Below are 24,161 nucleotides of genomic sequence, written 5' to 3' on the forward strand. Positions count from 1 at the left end.
CAAGTTACTAAGAGTCGCTAATTCTCTTAATTCTACATAGTTCTTCAACTAGTATCTGTTTTCCTATATCAAATGGTCTCTCTTATACCTAGCGGGTCTAGCGGGTACAACCTTAAAATATAAAAGTTAGGCTTTTCCCGAGGTCCGTCCTATCTAGGTACGCACTAGATCAAGGGATATCCATGAATGTTCAAGTCATGCAGTGATATTCAAAGTCACTATGCTTGAGCGCTGCATGTACAATCTGTTTGCGTAACCGTATAATGTGACCAAGCATATTCATACTAGAGTACAAATTGAAGGGGAAAAAAGACTTGGAAACTATATATATTACCACGAACTAAAGTTTCCGAAACCTCCAGTGCCCTTGGCCTTTTTACGAGCGGGCTCAGGGGCAATCTCCTCGTCCAGAACCTCCACAATCTCATCTTCTTCCTGTCCGTCCCGATCTGCCAGTGCTGCCTTCAAATACTTTCCAATGCCCGAGTCACCACCATCATTCTCCGTCTCAGCACCGCGGACCCGCTTTCCAGTCCAGGTGACACGGTCATCGTCCGCACGCCGAGCAGCCTCGTCTTCCTCTTCTGCAGAAGGACCCGTGACGCCTGTGGCCCTCGCTTCTTCTGCGCGCTTCTTGGTGAGGAAATCCTCGAATGGATCTACGAAGACCGTGACTTCCTTGATACGGATATCGGGAGTAGGACGGTTCGTAGTTGATTCCACCGGGTGGATCTCTAGCTTATTCAAAGTAGTGGACGAAGGAGTTGGGTCGTCGATGAGACGGCCGAAGACAGTGTGCTTGAGGTTGAGATGAGGTAGGGCTCGATAGGCGATGAAGCTGAAACCACATGTCAGCGCGCTCATTGAGCTAGGGGAAATCACAAGGGGTCACTTACAACTGACTACTATTCGTATTTTTGCCCTTGTTTGCCATGCTCAACGTGCCTCGGGCATCGTGCTTCAAAGGCCCCTCGAATTCATCTGCAAAGTACTTGCCCCAGATACTTTCGCCGCCGCGTCCAGTACCAGTTGGATCACCACCCTGGAGCATGAAGCCCTTTATATTACGATGAAATGGTACATCTGTGTAGTAGCCCTTCTTGGCCAACTGAAGGAAGTTCCACACGGCTTTGGGCGCATGCTCGGGATACAATTCCAGATTGAGGTGCCCGGCCGTGGTCACAATGCGCGCATAAGCCTTGGCCTTCACGCGACCCCGCTTGAGCATGAATTCCTCCTCCGATAGTACCGCTAGCTCAGCAGACGTGTGTGGTGTCAGACCTGTGCTGGTGAATGAGGCAGCCGCCTTTCCAGTGGTGAATCGTGCAGCGTTGTATGGTGTTGGCTTTCCCGGTTGCTCCTTGGAGGCCGCATTTGCAGCTCCGGACTTTGAAATGACTTTTGAGCCGGCGGCAGCAGAACCAGCCTGCTGAGCACGTTCTGACCGAGCCTTTGCAACCGCCTCTTTCGCTTTCAGGATCTTTGCCGAGCTGCCGAGCGCACTGGTGTTGACGCTCCCAGAGGTCTGTTGGTCCAAAATTCCTGTCTCCCCCTCCTTGATGTAGTTGAACGAGCTGAGGTTGCGCGACTCGATGTTCTGCGGGTCCTGCAAGGTGATAATATCTTTTCGGCTGAATTCTTCATCCGTGACCAAATCGCGCCACAATTTTCCCTTGATGTTGAGTCGCTCCACCGTATCCCAGGAAAAGACATTCCCTGTATTCCGTAACGCGACGATATGTGTATTATCTGTCAGAATCTTGTAGGTCACCGGGTCGACGTAGTCGCCATCCTCGTTCTTTGCGAGAGTCAACTTAATCAAGTCCGAGCTCTTCAACGGGGTCCCGTCGACGGGGTTGGTCCCGTGCTTCTTAATCCATGGGAGGATATTCGTAAGATCGAAGATTGTTCCTGTAGGCGTGCAAACCGGGTGTGAAAATGGTTGGAGGGAGAGGGAACAGAAATTGAATGGCAAGCGCTTGAACGCAGCGTGGGCGCCGCCCTTCTTGGCCTTGGAGACTCCAGCGCCAGCACTGGCGGAGAAAGCATCTTCGGATCCCCACTCGGAGTGTGTGATCTAGAGAAAATAGGATTATCAGCGGGAATTCAAGATGCGATAGGAGAGTATTTGAATGTAGAAAATGAAGGAGTCGCATACGTAGAGCTTATCGGTTCCTATAGTCAACAATGTTAGTCTGAATCTGTCCAAGAAGGAGCTCACAGAAGACAATACCTTTTCCCATAATTGAAGATTTAAGCTGCACTGTTCCAGCAACTTTCGCGCAGCTCGCGGAGATCAAATGACGGCAGGACACTTACCGCTTTGAGATTAGAGCACGGGTGCAGGCAATAATATTGCTGGCAGAAAATTACATACATCAATGAGCAGGCGGAGAAAATGGCGGTCAGTTCATATAACCTACTCAAGTGAGCTGTCAAAGTGATATATGTGCCATTGAAGAACAATAGGTAATACAATACCTAGGTATAATGTTATTGACTCTCAAGTCGGATATCGGTTCGTCGTCTCTTGAGGATCCTGCCTCTCGTCATTTACACCTGCATTCGTTTCGCTTCAAAATCTAAATGCGCCGGGCGAAGTTGGATCATCTCCTACCTAGAGTTCGTCCACAAGCTTAAACTATACGGACGTGGTTTTCAAGTGTCCTCGTAGTGCATTGTGAACAAGTAACTTCATACTTGCTGCTGGTTACTGACCGTGGCCACTGAAAGTCTGGCCAGCATGTTCAGTCTTCTCATTATCGAAGTCTCATTGCCTCCAGGCTTTTTATCTTCAAACGGTGCTTGGCTCGAGTGTCTTCGAATAAACCAATGGACGCTTGCAGGCACCGTACTTTGATTGTTCCGAGCAGACTGAATATTTCCGCGGAGGCTCACGGTGACTCCTCCATTATATCTGGGAGCCGACTCGGAACTGAGAGTAATCTCGCTAAGTCTGGGCATGAGAATCTGTTCATATCGTAGCAATCAGTGAATGTAATTTAAGAGTAGGGTGAGGCAGAGATGACTGACCAGATGGGCCGCAAGGCAAAATCCAAATTGATCTCTTCCTTAAATTGAGCCACACGCCTCCAGGTAGCAGTGCACTAGAGAGAAAGTGTCTACGAAGGTAGTGATGCTTTAGGATATGGATGCTTGCAAATATTCTGGTTAACTTAGGAAACACAAGCCTGTGGAGCACACTATTCTCTGCAAAGGCGTCCTTTTTAAACCGAGAGATGTGTAGCACTAGTGCCTAAGATATGTAATTGGCGTGGTATTGCCGACGTGTGGGTTTGACCTTTGCTATAGTGGCCGCGAGGGACGAGCGAGGGCGAGCCCAGAGTAAGGGAATAGCCTCGCTATACCAGCGGCTATTCACGAGAGCCTACCTCACTAAGTCTGAATGGTGGGACGGGGTTTTGTCTTCGTCTTCGTGGCGAGTGTTTGGGGCAAATATTATGCTAAGTATTTCGGGGATACTAAAGACTCGCTGCAATGCGGTCTCGGACTAGGAGGATGGTTCCATTTAAGAAGAGTAGATGTGTTGTGAAAGGTAGTTTTGGACAAGGGAGATATAAATCAACTGTGGGGAAGATGTGAAAGAGAAAATAATGAAGTGAGTATTTAAATATAATAATAGTCTGAGACAAATAATTTGGTTTTGGAACTGCTATTGGTTTGGATGCCCTTCTTCGGACATACGCCTTAGTGGAACTGCTGGCAGTTTCCATGGCTGGATGGACAGACACTGCTGCGGCAGGAGACATAAAGCATTATAGTTGTAGTTGAAGGGGTTCAAGTCTGCTGATGGGGGAAAAGAGAGAGAGAGGATGAGTAGAATGAGTGGAATGAGTAGAATGAGAAGGGAGAACAAAGGTGTCATGAATCCAAGTTTTGCAGATTGCGCGCAGAAGACAGCTGGCGCCGACTGTACGTACCCTCTGCAGGTGGCATCTAATCACTACAATCCTCCAACCTAGCACGTTTATTTCAAGATATTCGATATGAAGGACAGCCACATCGAGGTGAACGATAACGTGGTGATGGATAATGCGACCTGAATAATGGCCCGGGGACGCACCGGGAAATTGCACTATGCCTTTATTATCGGTCTTCTGAATAACGCAAAAGAAGTAACATTCAGGTTGGAGCGTCGGTAGAGTCGGCATTATCGGCATTATCGGCATTGTCAGCATTACCGTGACTACCTAGTGTACTAGAGTAAAAAGAGGATGCGGATGAACACCTGCATGTATTCCGTGGGACCTGCCAAGTGAGCCATAATCTTGTCAAAGAACTTCCACAAGAAAGCCCGGTTTGATTTGAGTGTGGACCTATATAGACCTCACAGAGGGCTGAGAGAAAGAAGAGGAGAAGGGGAAGAAAGGTGGGAGGAGTCTTTTATACCCCCAACAACACGTACCTTCACAAAATGTATGATGGCTTTCCCCAGCACCTTCCCTGATTGTTCCATATCACGTGATATCTTTAAAGAGCCCTTTCCCGGTTTTGGAGAACGAATATCATTAGCCTGTGTCACTGGTGATGAGAATTGAAAGGAGAGCGTATTTCTCGACTATGAACATCTTGTCTGTCTCCTTGGTGATGACTGGGTCATTATTAAACCAAACACCGATTTAGAAATACTCCGATAGCTCGCACAAGCCCTGATGTATAAATTCATCGGGGCCAAGCAATCTTTCTAAGGCAGCGAATTGCGTCGCCCGGCACCAGAAAGTTACTTATGCCTTTGTCCCATGGGGGCTATTAAACTCATATCTGTGGCGAGGAATTTGATGGGGATCAAAGGGATATTAAGCGGTTCGATGTGTCGTTGAGAAAAAGATGGGACCAACAGTGGAACGAACGGGAACAGCCGAGACCCACCAGTATATTTCCCCATAAACTCTTGGTATAGAGCCATGGCTTTTAGTTCATGCTCCAATCATGCTGTTCGTCGATGTAAAGTTATAGAGGGTCAACGATGGTAAAAAGGCGATGGGACCTGGGGCAAAAGCGGGAAATAATGAACAACAAATATTCTCACATATTCTGTGTGTTAGTACTATCTCCCAGGCTAGAGGACTTATCTTCTTGTGTTCCCATAGAACGTAATGAGTATTGGTGGATTGTGTACATAGGTAGTTGTTCTGCTAGTTAAGTCAATATCAGTAGCCTTACCATCAAGACACGAAAACATCACATCAAAACCCGTGGTGTATGCCGCCGAATCAAACCTTTTCTCGTGCCATTTTTCATCGATCCTCATAGATTTGTGGTCCTGTTTACCAATGCTCTTTTACAAACGGGAGGATTAGCTATGTTGTACCAGAGTCCGATGTTGTGAATCGTGTGAATTCACAGGTTTCAGCAAACTCGCCCGATACATTGGCCAAGAGCACTTGACTCGGTGATAAGCATGAAAGAGGCAGAAGCTTACAGCCTTGAGCTTATGGAAGAACTCAGTTTTGGGGCTGTGGAGAATAGCAAGGTGTTTGAGCACGGAGATTTTTGTCTGTGTAAGGATTGGATCGTTCACTGTTAGAAATGTACCCGGGAGAAAGCTTCCAATCTCCAAAGGCCTTGACTTATAGACTGATATGGAAGCAGAAACAAGAGTAGTGATTAGTGAAGACCTAATAAAAGTATCCAAAAACCGGTTGTCTTCTGCGTGAGGCCTCTTTTGGTTGCTTTTTTGGCCAGGTGGCGTCCGGCAACTCGGAAGATGCTGCAGCTCTGCCGAGAGCCATCTACATAGCGGTCCATTTCGATGTGTTACAACATATTGACCGGGTGGCGACTTCCATAGGTCTTTAAAAGCAGACCGGATTACTTCGCGGATTTAGCTTGGCCCTGTTCAACCTTCCTTTAGCTAATTCTCAACTTTCTGCATATCCAGATAGAGCGACCACGATGTGATCGGGACATTTTGGGGAAATGCTATGAGGCACCATCCTCGGACCTTTTTAGTTCAACCCGTGGACGTTGCTCTTCGATTCCTTTCCATAGCTGATTGGTTCACAATTAAAGTGGGATGGCGGTTAGGCGGACCGTCTGAGACACCTCCGCTCTTTTGACTTGGCGGGCTCGGCCCCCCGCATACCCGCCGGAGGCCATCAGATTGGACTTTAGAGATATTGCGAATTTCCAGATGTGCTGGCCTTAAAATGATGGATCACATTGGGACGTTTCACATATTTAAAGGCAGCAGATCTCCCGTTGTTTCGCTTATTCCAATTCAGTCTTGAAACTTTACAGTTCTATTTGGAGAAAAAAAGCTACCATGGCTATTACCACCACCAGCACCACCAGCACCACTCCACCTCTTAAGAAATCTTCTTTTGAGTGAGCTTCCTGTGTTTCACATTACTAGACAACAATTGCTAACTGGGGACGCTAGGCTGGGTGGTCCATATGGAGATTGGAGAGACGACCTTCACAATCAAGGCTATGCGATCATCAAGAATGCCATTGACCAAGAAAGAGCCCATAGCTACCAACGCAAAGCTTTAGACTGGCTAAGGTCTTTCAACACAGCCCTTAACCTTGATGATCCTTCCACATGGACCAAGGACAACTTGCCTGTCCAAAGCAAAGTGAATACATTCAATGGGTATTCCGTCACCCATGAGAAATTCATGTGGGATGCCCGCATGGAGCCAAAGATATTGGAGGCATTTGCCAAGATCTGGGGTACCGACGAGCTACTCGTCTCGTTTGACGCATTGAATATCACTTTGCCAAACCGAGAAGACAAACCTGCTGCAAAGCCTTGGCCCCACGTGGACCAGTCGCCCTTGCGCCGCGGGCTCCACTGCATTCAGGGCATCATCAATCTAAGCCATACAGGTCCAGAAGATGGATCCCTTATGGTATTTCCAAGGTCGAACATGGCAACCGAGAGGTTCTTCGACACAGAAACCGACCCATCTACCTGGGAGGAGAAGGACATACGCCGATTCAGCGAGGAAGAAATCCAGTGGTTTGAAGATCATGGTATGAAGCCGTCCAAAGTACTAGCGGAGCCTGGTGACTTGATCGTGTGGGATTCACGTACTGTGCATTGGGGTGGGGAGCCAACGGTCAACAGCAACACGATCCGAACGGTGATTTATGCATCATACGCCCCTTTTGAGCTAGCCACCGAGGAGAGTTTGAAGCGGAAGAAAGAAGCTTTTGAGTCTTACCGGGCAACGACTCATTGGCCACATGAGAACATAGTTATACGTGATGGAGTGGTGCACCTTCCAGATGGCAGGGTTGATCCTCGCAATCGATATGTGCCCTTGGAATTGCCAGAGCACACAGATCGGTTGCTTCAACTAGCAGGAGTAAAATCTTATCGGTAAATTAATATAAGGCTTGTTCTCGTTTTCGACTCAGTGCTAAGCTTGATTATTAAGGGGCTAAATTTTTTGGCGTTTGCTGACGACCCCGCAGTGAGCCTTTGACGTCGATCTTCCGCATTCCTCACAAGTCAAATATGAAATCGTTTGAATCTCGCCCTCCCGTCGATTATCCACGGAAGCGTGCATCAATCGCATGTAATTTCTGTCGACATCGGTACGGTTTTAATTTCCTCTGTTTGAGCGGTCACTGAAGTAGACTAGGAAACGAAAGTGCGATGGTCAAAAGCCGACATGTGGCCTCTGCACCGATGCGGGGGCTCAGTGTGTTTATCAAGAAAGCGACAGGTAGAAAGCGTCATCTCGTGAATAGGGTTCCTAGATAGTGACCATTCATAGGGTGCAGGATATTCCAGCTGAAATCCTGCTTCGCTTGACCCATCTGGAAACCCTGATCGAGCAACAAAAAGACGCCATTACCGAGCTCTCAGCCCGAGTAGGCTCTTCATCGGATCATCCGGGTCGGTCGACATCCTCTATTTATTCGTCACAGCCAAAATACGACTGGGACCCATCACCGGAACATGTATACGACAAGTCCTCCTTCGGCCTCTTTTCACCAGAGAACACATACGGCAATGAATATGCATTTACTATTCCTCTCGGTCACCATACGCCAACAGGAAGCCTATTTGTGTTGGACCGAGTCAAAAATTTGGTTGGCGACTACCCTCAAGACTTTTTCAAGCAGATAGAGAAAAAGCGACCATTCAACAGTATCCAGGTCGCAGGCATACCTCAGGCCTTTGAACAAATCGACATATCCCGACTGCATCCCCAGGTCACCAAACCTCTGATCACCGAGTTCCTCCAACATGTCCATGCATTCTTCCCTATTGTCGAGCCGCAGTTGTTACATATGCTCTTTGACACTTTCTCAACATACACCAAGGTCAACAGCATCCAAACTTCACTTTATCTCGTCATTTTGGCCCTAGGAAAGGCCTCCTCGAACCCACAGCGAATTTTTGATATTGAGGCGGACAAGGATCTGAATGGAATGGAATATTTCGCTTCCGCATATCACTACTTGAACAACCCGTTGATAACGTCATTTACAGCGGACCACTTGCTGCCTTTGGCTTTATTCTACGGCTCTTTGTATCTGCGTCACATAGGACGCCCTATCCAAGCATGGCAAATGATTCGTGATGCGTCCGGTAGTGTGCAGATCATGATTTCCGAGTGGGTGTCTCCTCTGCTATGTATTTTCGCCGGGATATTGATACTGATTTGGACACAGACTACATGACATGAACACGCACGAAGAGCGAGCTAGTCTCTACCGGATTGCTTGGGGTTGCTTCATTCTCGAATGGTTGGTATACTCTGTAAGATCATCTTGTATTCGGCTAATCACCTCGCCCCAGTGACGATCTGGCGGAATTTCATTTCCCTCCCAGTGGCATTGAACTCCTCGTTGATAGATTGCCATTTCCTCGAATTTCGGAAGACAGCCGAAACAGCCACCTTGTATTCCTCGCAATGTGCTCGATTCGAAAGCTTCTCAACCGTGTGCACAGTGCCCTGTATGCAAAACCCGACCAGGAAAATTTCCATGCCAGCCCTCCGCCCCAACACTCAAGTGACACTTCCAGTGTGACCCCCCAAAAGCATTCGATTACATCTCTTAAAACAATCAGTGAGGAACTCGATCGTCAATTGGAGGACTGGTTTGGCTCTCTCCCAAACCCTATCAGGCCAACCCTGGGTAATTCGATATCCGCAGAGAAGCCTTACGACACTTACATTCTCGCCCGGTACTATGCCACAAAACACATCATCTGCCGGCCGAGTCTTGTTTTTGCTGCCCACACCCAAGGTAGTACAGTATTGCCAGAGTTTGTCTTCGCGAATTGCAAGAAGTGCGTCGATAGCTGTCGCAAATTCATCTGGGCGGCCTCTCTTCTTATGCAGCAGAGAACACACTCAAACTGGCACAGAATGCAAGCGTAAGATCATATTCCTGTTTCTGAACTTCACCTACTTACTTTACACATCTAGAATGTTGGCTGCCATTTTTACTCTCTCGACTGCGAAAACCACACCGGCTTTGGAGGCTCTCGTTCCGGATTTCGATGAGCTAGTGAAAGAAGCCATTCAATGCATTGAACTATGGGCGCAGCATTGTGAAACAGCAGATACTGTCGTCAGCATGCTGAAGACCATCCGCCAGAAAGTGCGAGTATTAGTTCGGGGAGCTTAGTAGAGAGCCTCTCGGTCTATACTTGGGTAGATATACGTATTTTGTTACCTCGCATTTCCATGTATATGAATTTAAATGCGCTGGAGATCGTCTAGGCTAGCATTTTTAGCGTATTTGAATATATTGTTGTTTCAAAGAAGTTGTCCTCTGTGTTTTCAATGTTATCAATAAATCAATAAGCTCGTGATCTCCTTCCAAGGTTGGAAGCTGTCGAAACCCCCACGCGTCGCGGGGGGCTTCGGGAAAGAATCCAACTCAGACAACACTTCACTTGCACAAAAATATGTCTCCGCCACGACTGACGAGCCAGATCAATTTCATTCGTGGTGTTCGACTAGCAGGGGAACCGCACACCTGGGATATCCAGATTACATACCCTGCAGACTCTACACAGGGCAAAGTCACCTCTGTAACCCCGCATGAACCCTCGACCAAAGATGACTTCGAGTGCCCTCTAGCCTTACCAGCCTTGACACACCCTCACATTCACCTCGATAAAGCCTTTATCCACAGCACACCTGAATATGCCCCGTTTCTACCTACAACTGGCACGTTCCAGGAGGCTCTGTCCTCCACGACCAAGGCCAAACAGCAATTCAGCCATTCTGATATCATTAGAAGAGGAGAGTGGCTTCTTGCTGAATCCGTTACATCGGGTGTCACTGCAATGAGAGCGTTTGTGGAGGTAGACCACACAGTGCAGCTGATTTGTTTAGAAGCTGCCGTTGATTTGAAAAACCTATGGAGAGATTCTTGCGATATCCAAATCGTCTGTTTCGCGCAAGATCCTATATTCTCTAGTGAATATGGAGAGCAAAACATGGAATTTCTAGAAACTGCTCTTCGTAAATATTCGCAGGTCGATGTTATTGGGACAACACCATACGTCGAATTCAGTCCTGAAGCTGCAAAGCAAAACATCGAATGGGCGATTGACCGTGCCTTGGGACTGAAGAAACACGTCGACTTTCACCTTGATTACAACCTCAATTCAAACAAGGATGCCCTGGTTTGGCATGTTTTACACACCCTCAAACAGCGAAGCTGGACTACCCACTCAACCGACAAGCGTGTCATGCTTGGTCATTGCACACGACTGACACTATTCACGGAGAACGAATGGGCCCGCCTGGCAACTGAAATCCACGAGAATAGACTCCCAGTCAGCTTTGTGGGTCTGCCGACAAGCGATATATACATGGCCTCGCCTCCTAGAACGAGCGGGGACTGCAAGTCTCCGCAAGATCGCCCGAGAGGCACTCTACAAGTCCTAGAGATGATCAGGAAATACAGCCTGGATGCAGTGATTGGGGTGAACAATGTCGGCAACTCATTTACCCCCTGGGGTTTGCCCGATCCTTTATCGTTGGCTTGTCTCGGTGTGGGAATCTACCAGGCTGGAAGTCAGGCGGATGCTGAACTACTCTATGAATGTGTGTCAACACGAGCGAGGGCAGCCATTGGACTCTCGTCATCACATTCGGATCTATGTGTAAAGCAGGGATGCCTACCGGACCTGTTGTTGGTCCACGATAGAGATGACACTGGGTGCGGTCTTTCTCGGCCGCGAACAAATGTTGCGGAGGTTGTGTGGACCCCACCAGGGAAATTGAATAGGGATGTGGTTTCTGGAGGACGGCTTAAATTTTCTCCTTTTGCTGGTGCGGATTCAGACTCCTTGTACCAAATTTGATTTGGTTTCGTGCCGCAGCGACTGTTGAAGAAAGTGGTTGTATGTACATAATGGTGAATGGTTGTGATCAGGCACCCATGCGAATTGGGGGATTAGAAGATATGAATAACACGTGCCGGGCCGGAAATTTCAGATTCGTGCAAGCATCCACCGAAGTCCTGGACTACCGGTCCGACTAGTAATAAGATCGGTAGAGACCAAATCTGGCGTCATGGACATCTAAAATCTGGAAAATGAGAGACACAAGGCATTGGGTGGCTAATTGGTTGTCTTCGGCCGCAAGGCATAGAACTGCACAGGCAAGAGATTGAAAGACTGGGGGAAGCCCTTCTGGAGTTCCGACTTCACGATCTCCATGCCGGCCGCCTCGAAGACTTGTCTGAATTTGGCATCTGTCCTTGTGACACTGCTATCCTCACTGTCGTACATATCCTGTCCGGAGAAATGGGTGGATAGATTCTCCTTGACAACCATAAGGCCGTTTTCAGTCAATGCCTTGCGGCACCGCACGGTATAATCAATGAGCTGTGAATCCGTGAGGTGGCCCACACACCACTGGACCCAGATCAAATCGTATTTCTTCTCTGGAGTCCAATCTTCAAGGCCACGCGTGTAGATGGTTCCGATGACGCCGTCTCGTTTCAATTGGCTGTCTTTCATCACTTGTGTGAACTTGGCTACCGGCTCTACCGCATCTACCACCTCACAGACATGGCTTAGGAAGCCCTCTGTCACCCGGCCGACACCGGCGCCACAGTCCACAGCTTGGTGGAATTTGCCCCCAGATTGGACGCCTGGTAGTAAGCGGCGAACCTTGGCTAGGAAAGATTTAGATCCCTGTAGGTCAATGCGTGACACTGAAGGGAACTCGCCCAGCATGCTACCCGTGGTGGCTGGCACGCTGTTCCAATATTTCAAGGAGGCGGCATGGTCGATTTTGGAATCGGCCGTGGTGTGTGAGTCTGTCATGTTGGAAGTCTTGACAATGTTGGCCTGTATAATTATTTATTGGAATAATTGAACATCCGTAAGAAGCGAGGAATGTCTCAGGTGATGATTGTATGACGAGAAAATCTATATCTATCTCCATCACGTGATTATACCATTGGCAACGTACATCGTACAACGTTATACGTACAACATACACATAGTAGCCTCTATAGAATATGCATTCTTTATTGTGATTGGTTTAATTCTTCTTTGTCTGAGCGCTAAAGTCATTTCCCCTGTATTCTTGGCAAGTTGACTTTAAATTGACCCTAATTGGTCTCGTGAAGACGTGATACGCTAGACGAGAAAAAAAGAAGAGTTGAGTGGGCTGTGCTATGATCGACAGGGATAGACCACAAAAATCTCCTCGATCTTCAACACCCTGAAACCTCCCAGGGACCCCAGGGCTTGGGGATTACGTGGAAGGACTGGGGCGACACACCTATTGAAACGGCGATGTGATTGGAAGTGCCCACTGTAGCGTCTCCATAGGGGTGTAAACTGCCGATCGTTCATAAATCATTTCTTTCCCCTTATCATCTCCCTTTCAACTTTTTTTTTTTCCCTACTCACCACAGTCATTCTTTTATACTGTTCTTTTGATTTTCACTATGGCAAACGGTCGCTCGTCACAGGATGAGCGTAAGCTCGAGGGTGGCTCTCCTGCCCCCAAGGACAACGGCCTCCACCCCGGCTTCTACATTGCGTACGTGACATTTACGTCCTAGAGGCCTTCTTGTCCAGAATTATCAAACTAAAGACTGGACTTTCTAGCCTGTGGATTGCTCTGAGTTCCAGCGTCATCCTGTTCAACAAATGGGTTCTTTCGAGCGCCAAGTTCAGTATGGACCCCTTCTCTCTAATCCCCTATCATTCGCATTGGACTTCGCAGCTAACTTTGATTGATTATAGACTTCCGTGAGTCCCTCCGCCGCCAAAAGTCGAGATTTAACCGCATCTGGGGAAATCAATTACTGATGTGATATATCAGCGCTCTTCTTGACCACCTGGCACATGGTGTTCGCCACGGCCATGACCCAGATTCTCGCCCGGTTCACTACCGTGCTTGACTCCCGCCACAAGGTCCCTATGAACCCTGCGACCTATGCGTGAGCAACCCCGATGATCCAATATAGAGTAGCTAGCACGGCTGCAGTTCAACCCGAATTCTCGATCGCTGACCGGTGGATTTGTGCATACAGACGCGCCATTGTGCCCATTGGTGTCATGTTCAGTTTGAGTCTGATCTGCGGTAACTTGGCATACCTCTACCTGAGTGTTTCCTTTATCCAGATGCTAAAGGTGCGTTTGAACCGGGAGTTTTCGCCTCAATTGCGATTGCGCTCTCAAGAAGTGCTAGGCTCGACTCAATGCTAATGCCACCTTTTCTAGGCCACCAACGCTGTCGCAACCCTGTTGGCCACCTGGGCTTTCGGAATCGCCCCTACCAACATGAAGACTCTCGGCAATGTGTCCCTCATTGTTGTCGGTGTTGTGATTGCCTCGTTCGGCGAGATCAAGTTCGAGATGGTCGGCTTCCTCAGTATGTTATCTTCTGATATATTTGATATTCTAGTTCTAACGACCATATAGTCCAGATTGCCGGTATCGTCTTCGAGGCCCTCCGTCTTGTCATGGTCCAGCGTTTGCTCAGCTCCGCCGAGTTCAAGATGGACCCCTTGGTCTCTCTGTACTACTACGCCCCGGCCTGCGCCGTCACCAACGGCATTGTTACCCTCTTCGCTGAGGCTCCCCGTCTTACTATGGGTGATATCTACGGCCTCGGTATCGGTACTCTCGTTGCCAACGCACTGGTTGCTTTCCTTCTTAACGCTTCCGTTGTCTTGCTGGTAAGCCGTTTTATCTCATGGATAGTAACCACGCCACTGACACATCAATAGATTGGCAAGACTTCTGCTGTCGTCCTGACCATGGCTGGTATCCTCAAGGACATCCTCCTTGTCGCTGCCTCCATGATCATTTTCCGCGACCCCGTCACTGCCCAGCAGTTCTTCGGTTACTCCATTGCCCTGGCTGGTCTGGTGTACTACAAGCTCGGTGCTGAGAAGTGCCAGAGTCTTGCTACCGATGTGCGCCTCCAGGTCGGCGAGTACAACCGCAGCAACCCCGCCCGCACCAAGGCCGTCCTCATCGGTGTGCCTTGCATTCTCATTCTGCTTGTTCTCTACAGTGGCAGCTCCGCCCCCGCTGCTGCTACTCAGGTGACTCACTAAGCATGAACGCGCGTACATTGGCGAACTGAAGCAATCGACGGAAATTTGGAACACGCGGAGCGCATTCCGCGTGGGCCTATTGTTTCACGAATCCAAGCTCGGGTAACTAAATCCGATGCTTATGTTAAATTTTGATCAAGACCATGTCTTGTCTTGTCTGGACAGGACAGAACATGCATGTAAAGTTAGGGACATAGACGATATCTGGCTGTTTTCATTGGGGATAAGATTTATAATAAACGGCTGCATGAAATTGATATATTCGAAGTATCGACTGTATATTTATTCCTAGTATATCCTTACGTAGTACAATGCTGCAATTTGTGTTTCAGGTTGACATATTCCTAACGATGACGCGCGTATCATGGATAACGCTTGAACAAGATATCCGCTAGGCCATGACAAACGGACCCGACGGCAAAAGTAGCAGCAAAGACAGAAAACCCGACGACATACCCAGGCGAGTCTTCCGCTGGAAACAGGGCACTCCCATATAACTGCGCCAAAGCAGCAACGGCAGGTATCCACGCGAGCATGATCGCACGAACATCAGGAGTGACCGAAGCCAGAGCCGTAGTAGCAAATGAAAGAGCAAGCGCACCTCCCGTCCAGAGAGTCATGTTAATGAAGCACAAAAACACGTAACGTGCAATATAATTTCGAATAGCCGCCGTAAGAGCGAAAAACACCATCCCGACGATCATGTTGCCCACCAGTAGCTGTCCCCTAGCATGGGGTTTGCGGTCAGCGAACCAGCAAATCGGGACAGCGGCAACCAGAGAGGCAATATACAGCGGAGCTGTCATGTACTGCGCGTTGGTGGAGGTATATCCCATATCGTTGATCAAAGTTGGATAGAAGTATGAGATAGCCCCGGCTCCCGAAAGGGTTATGTATCCCGGAATCAGTACCCAGGCGCGCCAATTTGAGAGTGCTTTGAGTAAGAGTATAAAGATAGAGGTGTTCTGGGTCGTCGAGTCGCCTTGTTCGATTCCATCTTCCATGAGTCTCTGTTGGGCTAGCTTTCGTTCTTCGGAGGAGAGCCTGCGACTACTGCGCGGGTAGTCTAGTAGAGTCCAGTGGACGATCAAGCTGACCCCGGCAGTTGCGACTCCTTCGACAATGAAGAGCCATCTCCAGCCACGGATACCTCGTGCGCCATCTAATGTCGATGTGATGGCTCCTGAGATTACGCCCCCAAAGGCTCCTGATTGTATACCTGCGGCTAAGAAGATGATGAACCGTTTTGATCTGCTTCGAATAAGCGATATTTCAGGTCTGTGTCGCTGTGGTATAGGCAAACGTACTGCTCATTCTTTCGATACCATGTAGAAATTAAGAAGATCACAGCTGGCTTCGTCAATGTTAAGAGTGAATTCATCGAATATTACTCAATTCACTCACACTAAACCCTGCTTCGAAGACACCGAGAAGGAATCTCAGGGCTATCAGTTGACCTTGATGACGGACAGCTCCTATCAAGGCTGCCACAGATCCCCATGCGAACGTGATTATTGGAATGAAAATGGATGGGCGAGTCCGACAAAGAATCATGCTGGATCTAGACTTAGTATGTGGCATGTGGAAGACATAAACCCTCTCATCTTACTTAGATGGCACCGCAGAGATAGTATAGCCAATCACCCATACTATCACGGCTATATAGTATTGATGCGATGTGAGGTGCAGATCTTCTTCCATCCCGGCGATTTTTGCAAGGCCAATGTTCGATCTGTCCTAGTATTTTCAGCGATATATAGTTGGCCATTGTTAGGTTAAGGTACCATGTAGGAGAAAAGGTAAAGAATAAAGATGGAAGGCATCAAATAGAGATCAATCTTTCGGACAAGCTTCTTCTCTACGTCTGCATCCACAATGATGCACCTGCCGGTATCCCCAGAGTGCAAAGACTGAGGTTTGTTATGTTCGGCAAATATAGACATTTCGGTGATGGTTGATTATATCTATTCAACGTTGGCGGCTTATCTAGGTAGAGTGATGTTGATAAGACGGATGACTTTGTTGAACTACCATTTCTCTCGCATCTAGTCTGGGATCAGTGGCCTTATATCCAATTTATGGGGTTATCAGTGTACATAGAAAATGTTGGTTGATCTGGGGTAAATATTCGGGGTTAGGGTTGTGGATCTAAAGTGGTTCTCTCTCTACACCATCTTGTTCGATGCCAACATGCCACAACATTGTTTGCGTCGTAGCAAAGCCCAGATCAAAATACCCCGTCAATAATACGGTAGATAACTAGGTTGACATTTATAACAAATACGTTGCCACGCCGGAGTTAGCGGAGGAGGGTAGGGATATTATAGGGATTTGTTTATAAGGTGCGAATGGCTTCAATACCTGCAATTGGATGAGCATGGATATTTGTCTAGTGGCTTCACCATCTTTCTTCTTGTTTTAAAGAGTAGGGTGACACTCCTACAGTTGTAGTTTCTCTCTTTTTTTGGCGTCTTTTCGTTGGCAAAGTTGGCCAGGTTGGCCGTTTTGGTGTGGCTGTTTATGAAATGTGTCATTGTTGCGCGTGGCGGCCCAGACATGCCATGTCTCAAAATTTCATTCCGATTCAAAGATCCTTCGACATTTGTGGCTTCGCATCGAATTTGAAGCATTTCAAGTGACGAAAGAAGCAAGACATTTTGGCCATGGCGACCAATAGGGGGATTGTTGTCGTATCAGGGGGAGCGCGGCGAATAATCTCGTCGATGTATTCAGCGCCGTCCGTGAAAGCAAGAATTGTCCCCTTAGCTACATCATTCCAATCAGTGATAACGGAGGATCCTCTTCCGAGTTGATTCGCATATTCGGTGGCCCTGGGATTGGTGATGTTCGGAGTAAGTCCAACACTTCGGATCTCCCCTAATTCGTTTGCTAACTTGTCGGACAGGTCGATTGGTTCGCTTGATTCCGGATTCGCCAGAACACCCTGAGAGGTCGGCGATCAAGGCATTGTTTAACCATCGGCTGCCTGCGGAAGCAGGCATCGCAACCAATGAATGGCAGTCCATCGTTGATGGCACATCTGGGCTATGGACAGCTATCACTCCCGCAAAGAAAGAATTGATACGCTCATTCTTCAATGTATTAAACCTGGAAATTCTGAAACGAGCCCGACCGCCATCATCAACTTTTGACTTCACCTCCGCCAGTGTGGGAAATCTCTTTTTGACTGCCGCCCGGCTGTTCAGTGGAAGCTTCGAGAGTGCCATTTATCTACTCGGGAGCATCTGTGGCGTACCATCAGATCTGGTGCGCGTAATCCCAGCAATCAACTCCAATTTTTCCCACCATATCTCTGCATCGCTTGCCGACGGAACTGTCATTGTCGGACAGAACAGTATCTCGCACCCAAGCGAGGCGACAGCCTTTGACCATAACTCCCGCTCGAGGAGGCCGAGTCTGCTCCTTGCCGATGGAGACGATGCTGATTACACAGATTCGGAAATGTCGGACCCGACGACATACGAAGAGGATCATCTTCCTGGCTCTCTGGCAACTCTCCGCAACAAGAATATCAAGTTCAGTAAAACCGAGAACGAAGATTTGAGTTCCAGAATCACTCGCATCTGGTACATCAACCCCTACGGCCAGGAGATTCGACCACCCGCGAATCCACGAGTGCTGGAAGCAATAAACGACTCTCAGGCCATTATATACAGCATTGGATCTCTCTACACATCGATCATCCCTGCCATCATTCTGCGAGGCGTAGGTAAAAGCATCGTCTCCAGTCCAGCCCGGCACAAAATCCTCATTTTGAACGGATCATTGGATCGGGAAACGGGGCCTCCATCCGCACCTTTTTCCGCGTCTGATTTTGTGGAAGCAATTGTAAGCGCTGGAGAAGAAAGCCGTGGACGGGGCCCAATTATTCATTCTCAAGATCAAAGTCAAACCCCCGCCACGACTTCAGTACAAGAAAATGTTCGAAATTACAGAGCCCTTCCTTATACCAACTATGTGACTCATATACTGCATCTGGATGGTCCGGGGACACCGCATGTGGACCGTGAGCGGCTCACGCGTATGGGCATTGAAACGCTTCGTCTTTACGGACGAAAAATCATGGCCAAGGATGGCGATGAGGATACCGTTATTGGGATGCAATATGATCCCAATGCCCTTGTACAGGCCATTGAGGTAGTGCTGGGGAAGAAGGGGGATGCAATGGTTCGGGGAGGTCTGGGCAGTGCGCTTGGTCGACGGAATACACTCGATCCTGCAAGAAGAGACCGGTCGGATATGCAATAGTATCCTTTCAGATGTCAACATTGTACTATAGTCCACATCGAGATACAACGATGTCCACACACCATGTAAATCAATAGCAAATGAAACTCCATTCATCAATCCCAAGTCGTTAACCACAGATGCAATCGCTTATGCATAATTCCAAAAGAAATGAAAAAAATAAGAACATAAATTCCACCCATTCCCATGCTCCGATTCGCAATGCCGCAAGAGTCGAGAGAAAAACGAAGATTCAAAGAGCCGAGGAAAAGCCGACGTAAAGGCTCTATGGGCCAGACACGGGAATATCACCTCGCTTTCTCGTTAAAAACAACAGCGGAATGAGATTCTTAGGCTTCCCAGACGTCTCCTTTCGCGAGATCGGTGTGCGGCACACCGGGCAAGTACCTTTGTGATGTTTCGTAGAGTCACCGCCGCGTGTTTCTTCGCTCATCTTCAAGCAGTCAATTATGCACTTGTGACAGAAGAGATGGCCTATATATAAGGAGTCAGTAGAAGCCCTGGCCAAGCCTATATGGTAGAGAATCAAGAACATACCGCATGAGGTGCTCGTTGCGTCCACAGGTGTCTCCATGCAAATGGGACATTTGTAAGCGCGTATAGCAGAGAGATTTGAATCGCTCTCTGCTGATGTCTGTGCTTTGATGGCATCCTCCCTCTGTTTGGCCACTGTGCGAGCGAGTGCAGCCGCGCCTGCGTCGTCGGTCATATCGATCGTTTCGATGGGCTGGTCTTCGGAGAGAGTCGAAGAGGATGCGGTGGAATCACCGTGCTCGTCGCTCCAAATGCGACGACGCTTGACACCACGGGGAGTAGGCAGCTGTGCATGGCGGGAGGAGGATGCGTGGTCCGAGGCGGCAGGTGGGGAGGAGGATAAAGAGATAGGATTTTGTCGAGATGATCTGGTGGTCAGGTCCACAACAGCAGCTCTGTTTCCACTCATTGTGATGAACAGGTAGGAGGACTCTTTCTAATAGGGTTTTATGTGAGAATCGACTGAGAGAAATATTCTAGAACTGGGAAGGAAAGTTGTCCGCGGCTCTGTGCTGCCGTGTGGGGGAGGACGTGAGACGACGTAGAATTGTGGCCCACAACAGCCTCAGTATTTAGGTTTTGCTGAGACACAAGGCAGATATCATAGGTTTGAGTAGAAGAATATTGGCAAAATCGGGGGCCCTTCAGTGCTCAAAGAAGGCGATGGCGACAATGGCGGACACACTTGATCTACGGCTTATCGAACAGGTCACGTGGAGATAAAAGATCAGATAAAGCCCGCCATGCATTCCCTGTCTATATTGGAAGGCGGTAAGTGGGCATATATATGGGCATAATGCATATTGTCTATATCGGCTCCAAGAAGAAGGCGGTCAAATACTTGGGAAAACTATATTCCGACCTGCATGACGCCCAGATCCGAGATATCGCGATAGGCGATGATATGGAAATTACCTACATCCACCTTCTTTTTCTAGGATCTTCTTCGGACTTCAGTGCAGCCATACGGCTGTGACCACACTTTTAACATGACCTAACGCTAGCAATCTCTTATTTTTATGATGTTATCTTGGAAGTCCTCCTGCACTCCTTGTTCCAGGGGTGCCGTGAGGTCTTTCTCGCGACTAAGCTCGACGCTCCTGGTCAAGCCGCCATCATGGTACCATTTACACAGAAGTCATATAAGACTTTCTTCTACTTCCGCCGGCAACGCTACCACTGCGCGATCTCTTTCTGGTGGGTGCATTGTCTTTTGCGCTTTTCAATAAGAAAGCAACCAAATCGCAAATACTGACCTCTCGCAGTCCCTTCCTCATCCAGATTCAATGACATCGGAGTCCAACAACTCAGCGATCATGTTCATGCTCAAGTCTTCCCACATAAAGGTCGCATCCCGGACCCAGAACTAGTCGCACTTTCGAAGGATCATTTGGCTAGGCATGAGCTCTTAGGCAAATCTCAAAGCGGTACCGGTCCTGTTGCATTCGATCTTCCTGCTCTCAAGGGGCAAACATTGGATGAGCATTTCTACAAACTTGGAATGGATTCTTCCGAACCCTACCTGTCATGGGCTAAATCATATGCGGCTCTGAACTGCCCGGCCAAACCACGCAAATGGGCCAAACGCAGTGGATGGACGAAATATAATACTGACGGCACTTCTGAGCCTGTCGATGCTCCCAATGAATCAATGTTAACATTCGACACCGAGGTCATGTACAAAAACAATGCATTTGCAGTCATGGCTTGCGCGGTAAGCCCGACAGCATGGTATGCATGGATATCACCGTGGCTGCTCGGCGAGTCAGAGAATGAAATACAGCTAGTACCCTTGGGAGACCCCAAACAACCCCGCATTGTGGTTGGCCACAATATTGGTTACGATCGAGCCCGCGTCCTTGAGGAATACGACATGCAACAGTCTCAAAACTTCTTCCTTGACACAATGTCCCTTCACGTGGCGGTCAACGGCATGTGTTCACAACAGAGACCAACTTGGATGCGCCACAAAAAGAATCAGGACATGAGAGATAAAATCGCAAATGAACACGATTCTGTGGAGCTTGCTGCACTTCTCGAAAACAACATGTTGAGGGAAGAAGAAGAAGAGCTTTGGGTTGGGCGAAGCTCGGTGAACTCTCTGCGTGATGTGGCCAAATTCCATTGTGATGTCACCATCGACAAGGCGCAGAGAGATTTCTTCGGTGAACTTGATCGTGACTCTATCGTGGGCAGACTGGAGGAACTACTCGACTACTGCGCCGCCGATGTTGCCATCACTCACCGTGTCTACCGAAAAGTTTTCCCCAACTTTCTCGAGACTTGCCCGCATCCTGTCAGTTTCGGCGCTCTTCGGCACTTGTCCTCTGTCATTTTGCCAGTCAATCAGTCCTGGGGAGAGTATCTTGCCAGCGCAGAAGAAACATATCATAAACGACTTGACGATGTCCAAAGTAAATTGCTAGCACTATGCGACGAGGCATTGAAGTACAAAGACCAACCAAACTTTTACACGAATGATCCTTGGCTACAACAGCTGGACTGGTCCGGCCAAGAAATCAAAATGGCGAAAGGAAAGAAGAAGGGGGATCCTCCTCGGCCGGCAGCCAGGCAGAAGAAACCAGGAATGCCCAAGTGGTACAAGGATCTTTTCAGCTCAAACGCCGCAGAGATCAACCTGACGGTGCGAACTCGCATTGCACCTATTTTGCTCAAATTGTCGTGGGACAACTACCCTCTGGTTTGGTCGGACCTGCACGGATGGACTTTCCGCGTCCCTCGTGATCAAATCAAACAATATGAGAATCAACCTGTCGTTATGTGCGACATGACCGAGGAAAAGAACACCGAGCTGCGAGACGATAGAAAAGCCACATACTTCAAAATCCCCCACAAAGACGGACCGCAGGCCAGGTGTACCAATCCGCTTGGCAAAGGGTATATGCAATATTTTGAGCGTGGGATTCTGTCATCTCAGTATGAACTTGCCAAACAAGCGCTGGATATGAACGCCTCATGCTCCTACTGGATCAGCGCTCGAGATCGGATCATGGGTCAAATCGTCGTCTATGAAGATCAGGTGCGACAGGGCGACAGGAAAAACAAAGCAAGTGATAATCGTGTCGGATTTATTCTGCCTCAGGTTATTCCCATGGGAACCATCACTCGACGTGCCGTGGAAAATACCTGGCTGACTGCAAGTAACGCGAAGGCCAACCGTGTCGGGTCAGAGCTAAAGGCTATGATCAAAGCACCGCCAGGCTACTCGTTCGTTGGAGCTGATGTTGACTCCCAGGAATTGTGGATTGCAAGTCTTGTCGGAGACGCCTCATTCCAGATTCACGGAGGAAACGCAATTGGCTTCATGTGCTTAGAAGGCTCCAAAGCGGAGGGGACGGATCTTCACTCACGAAGTGCATCGATTCTGGGAATTTCGCGTAACGATGCCAAGGTCTTCAACTACGGCCGAATCTACGGGGCAGGCGTCAAGTTCGCCGCTACTCTACTTCGCCAGTTCAACCCCTCTCTGACCGAAAAGCAGACGCAAGAGACTGCTAAGAACCTATACAAAGAGACCAAGGGAACGCGCACCTCACGCCGCCTTTTGAGTGAGACACCGTTTTGGCGGGGTGGCACCGAATCCTTTGTATTCAATAAACTCGAAGAGTTCGCGGATCAGGAACGACCTAGAACCCCTGCTCTAGGTGCTGGGATCACCGAGGCGCTTATGCGACGATTCATTAACAAAGGCAGTTTCATGACATCTCGAATCAATTGGGCCATTCAATCGTCGGGTGTTGATTATCTTCACCTCTTGATCGTTAGCATGGACTATCTCATCCGACAATACAACATTAAGGCCCGCTTGGCCATCACTGTTCACGATGAAATTCGCTACCTTGTCAAAGACGAGGATAGATACCGCGCCGCAATGGCTTTGCAGGTTGCCAACGTTTGGACTCGTGCCTTATTTTCACAGCAAGTAGGGATTGATGACCTTCCCCAATCCTGTGCTTACTTTTCTGCCGTCGACATTGACCATGTGCTTCGCAAAGAAGTCGACATGGACTGTGTGACTCCTTCGCACCCCTACACAATCCCGCATGGTGAAACGCTGGATATTACTCAGCTTCTGGACAAGAATCAGGAAGCTTTCTTGGACCCTTCCATCGCACCACAATCGCCTCCAGCCCCCGAAAAATATCCATACACCCCACGGGAGTCGGTCATGTCCGCCTTCCAAGCTTCCAAGGACATTGATTTCATCAAAGCTCAGATCACCAAGGATGACAAAGAGCTCCGCGATATCATCAAGGAGAAGACGCGGGTAGCTAATAGCGCCGGCGCTCCTAGCCCTCGCACCCCTTCTACCAAACCGAAAGGCAAATCTACCAATTGGACCCCAGCAAAGCCCCAGCGGGCGGTTTTGATGGACATGGAGTCAGGCCTTTATCCCGACTTCCACGGGCCCCCTAGGCCTAATTCTCATGGGAACAAGCAGCCTCATATGGGATTCCACCGTCCTTCCTGGAAACCACGGGCAGCAGCGCGAGCATAATGCTGTCTCCCCTATCTTTCTCTCATTTTCTTTGTATTCTCTTTGGCAACCTATTCTTACTGTAACTATCATTTTACTTCCCCATCTTGTTTAACTATTGTGGATGTTGTTATATCTGGAGTGATTGGAAGCCAGCATTGGGACGGCGTTACTGTATGGTGCATAGTGATGTGATGGAATGGAAACCGTGTACCTATATGTTCTTGTACGAATCAATATATGTGAGTTCAAAAATCCTAAATACATATATGTAGCATACTTACTTACGTACATATTGTACGAAGTAGAATGTACTTCGTCGGGACTG

The 24,161-nt window shown here is 48.5% G+C and overlaps 8 protein-coding genes across 8 annotated transcripts; 4 read left to right on the forward strand and 4 right to left on the reverse strand.

Moving 5' to 3' along the window:
• Positions 1 to 330: 330 nt before the first annotated feature.
• Positions 331 to 2,243, reverse strand: N7489_000683 (PPIL2 family peptidylprolyl isomerase; the record flags this gene model as incomplete). Its single annotated transcript, XM_056706438.1, has 4 exons — positions 331 to 838; positions 897 to 2,077; positions 2,159 to 2,175; positions 2,234 to 2,243. 4 exons carry the CDS (start codon positions 2,241 to 2,243, stop codon positions 331 to 333), a joined length of 1,716 nt encoding a protein of 571 aa, XP_056570740.1.
• Positions 2,244 to 6,286: 4,043 nt separating this feature from the next.
• Positions 6,287 to 11,308, forward strand: N7489_000684 (putative zinc metallopeptidase; the record flags this gene model as incomplete). The annotated part of the gene is made up of 9 exons (XM_056706439.1): positions 6,287 to 6,348; positions 6,404 to 7,348; positions 7,444 to 7,566; positions 7,614 to 7,697; positions 7,749 to 8,594; positions 8,653 to 8,727; positions 8,780 to 9,361; positions 9,414 to 9,614; positions 9,823 to 11,308. The coding sequence occupies 9 exons, from the start codon at positions 6,287 to 6,289 to the stop codon at positions 11,306 to 11,308; spliced, it is 4,404 nt and encodes a 1,467-aa protein (XP_056570741.1).
• Positions 11,309 to 11,566: 258 nt separating this feature from the next.
• N7489_000685 (N-terminal protein methyltransferase) lies at positions 11,567 to 12,277 on the reverse strand (the record flags this gene model as incomplete). The annotated part of the gene is made up of 1 exon (XM_056706440.1): positions 11,567 to 12,277. The coding sequence occupies one exon, from the start codon at positions 12,275 to 12,277 to the stop codon at positions 11,567 to 11,569; it is 711 nt and encodes a 236-aa protein (XP_056570742.1).
• Positions 12,278 to 12,909: 632 nt separating this feature from the next.
• Positions 12,910 to 14,532, forward strand: N7489_000686 (uncharacterized protein; the record flags this gene model as incomplete). Its single annotated transcript, XM_056706441.1, has 8 exons — positions 12,910 to 13,004; positions 13,073 to 13,140; positions 13,211 to 13,216; positions 13,290 to 13,407; positions 13,501 to 13,600; positions 13,691 to 13,841; positions 13,892 to 14,148; positions 14,200 to 14,532. The coding sequence occupies 8 exons, from the start codon at positions 12,910 to 12,912 to the stop codon at positions 14,530 to 14,532; spliced, it is 1,128 nt and encodes a 375-aa protein (XP_056570743.1).
• Positions 14,533 to 14,894: 362 nt separating this feature from the next.
• On the reverse strand, positions 14,895 to 15,846 carry N7489_000687 (uncharacterized protein; the record flags this gene model as incomplete). Its single annotated transcript, XM_056706442.1, has 2 exons — positions 14,895 to 15,757; positions 15,840 to 15,846. 2 exons carry the CDS (start codon positions 15,844 to 15,846, stop codon positions 14,895 to 14,897), a joined length of 870 nt encoding a protein of 289 aa, XP_056570744.1.
• Positions 15,847 to 17,255: 1,409 nt separating this feature from the next.
• N7489_000688 (uncharacterized protein) lies at positions 17,256 to 18,801 on the forward strand (the record flags this gene model as incomplete). Its single annotated transcript, XM_056706443.1, has 3 exons — positions 17,256 to 17,269; positions 17,317 to 17,384; positions 17,438 to 18,801. The coding sequence occupies 3 exons, from the start codon at positions 17,256 to 17,258 to the stop codon at positions 18,799 to 18,801; spliced, it is 1,446 nt and encodes a 481-aa protein (XP_056570745.1).
• Positions 18,802 to 19,066: 265 nt separating this feature from the next.
• On the reverse strand, positions 19,067 to 19,744 carry N7489_000689 (uncharacterized protein; the record flags this gene model as incomplete). The annotated part of the gene is made up of 2 exons (XM_056706444.1): positions 19,067 to 19,275; positions 19,339 to 19,744. 2 exons carry the CDS (start codon positions 19,742 to 19,744, stop codon positions 19,067 to 19,069), a joined length of 615 nt encoding a protein of 204 aa, XP_056570746.1.
• Positions 19,745 to 20,452: 708 nt separating this feature from the next.
• Positions 20,453 to 23,854, forward strand: N7489_000690 (DNA-directed DNA polymerase gamma MIP1; the record flags this gene model as incomplete). Its single annotated transcript, XM_056706445.1, has 2 exons — positions 20,453 to 20,543; positions 20,601 to 23,854. The coding sequence occupies 2 exons, from the start codon at positions 20,453 to 20,455 to the stop codon at positions 23,852 to 23,854; spliced, it is 3,345 nt and encodes a 1,114-aa protein (XP_056570747.1).
• Positions 23,855 to 24,161: the final 307 nt, after the last annotated feature.

The sequence above is a fragment of the Penicillium chrysogenum genome (assembly GCF_028827035.1).
Source record: "Penicillium chrysogenum strain IBT 35668 chromosome Unknown utg000001l_segment0_segment0, whole genome shotgun sequence".
NCBI lineage: Eukaryota > Fungi > Ascomycota > Eurotiomycetes > Eurotiales > Aspergillaceae > Penicillium > Penicillium chrysogenum.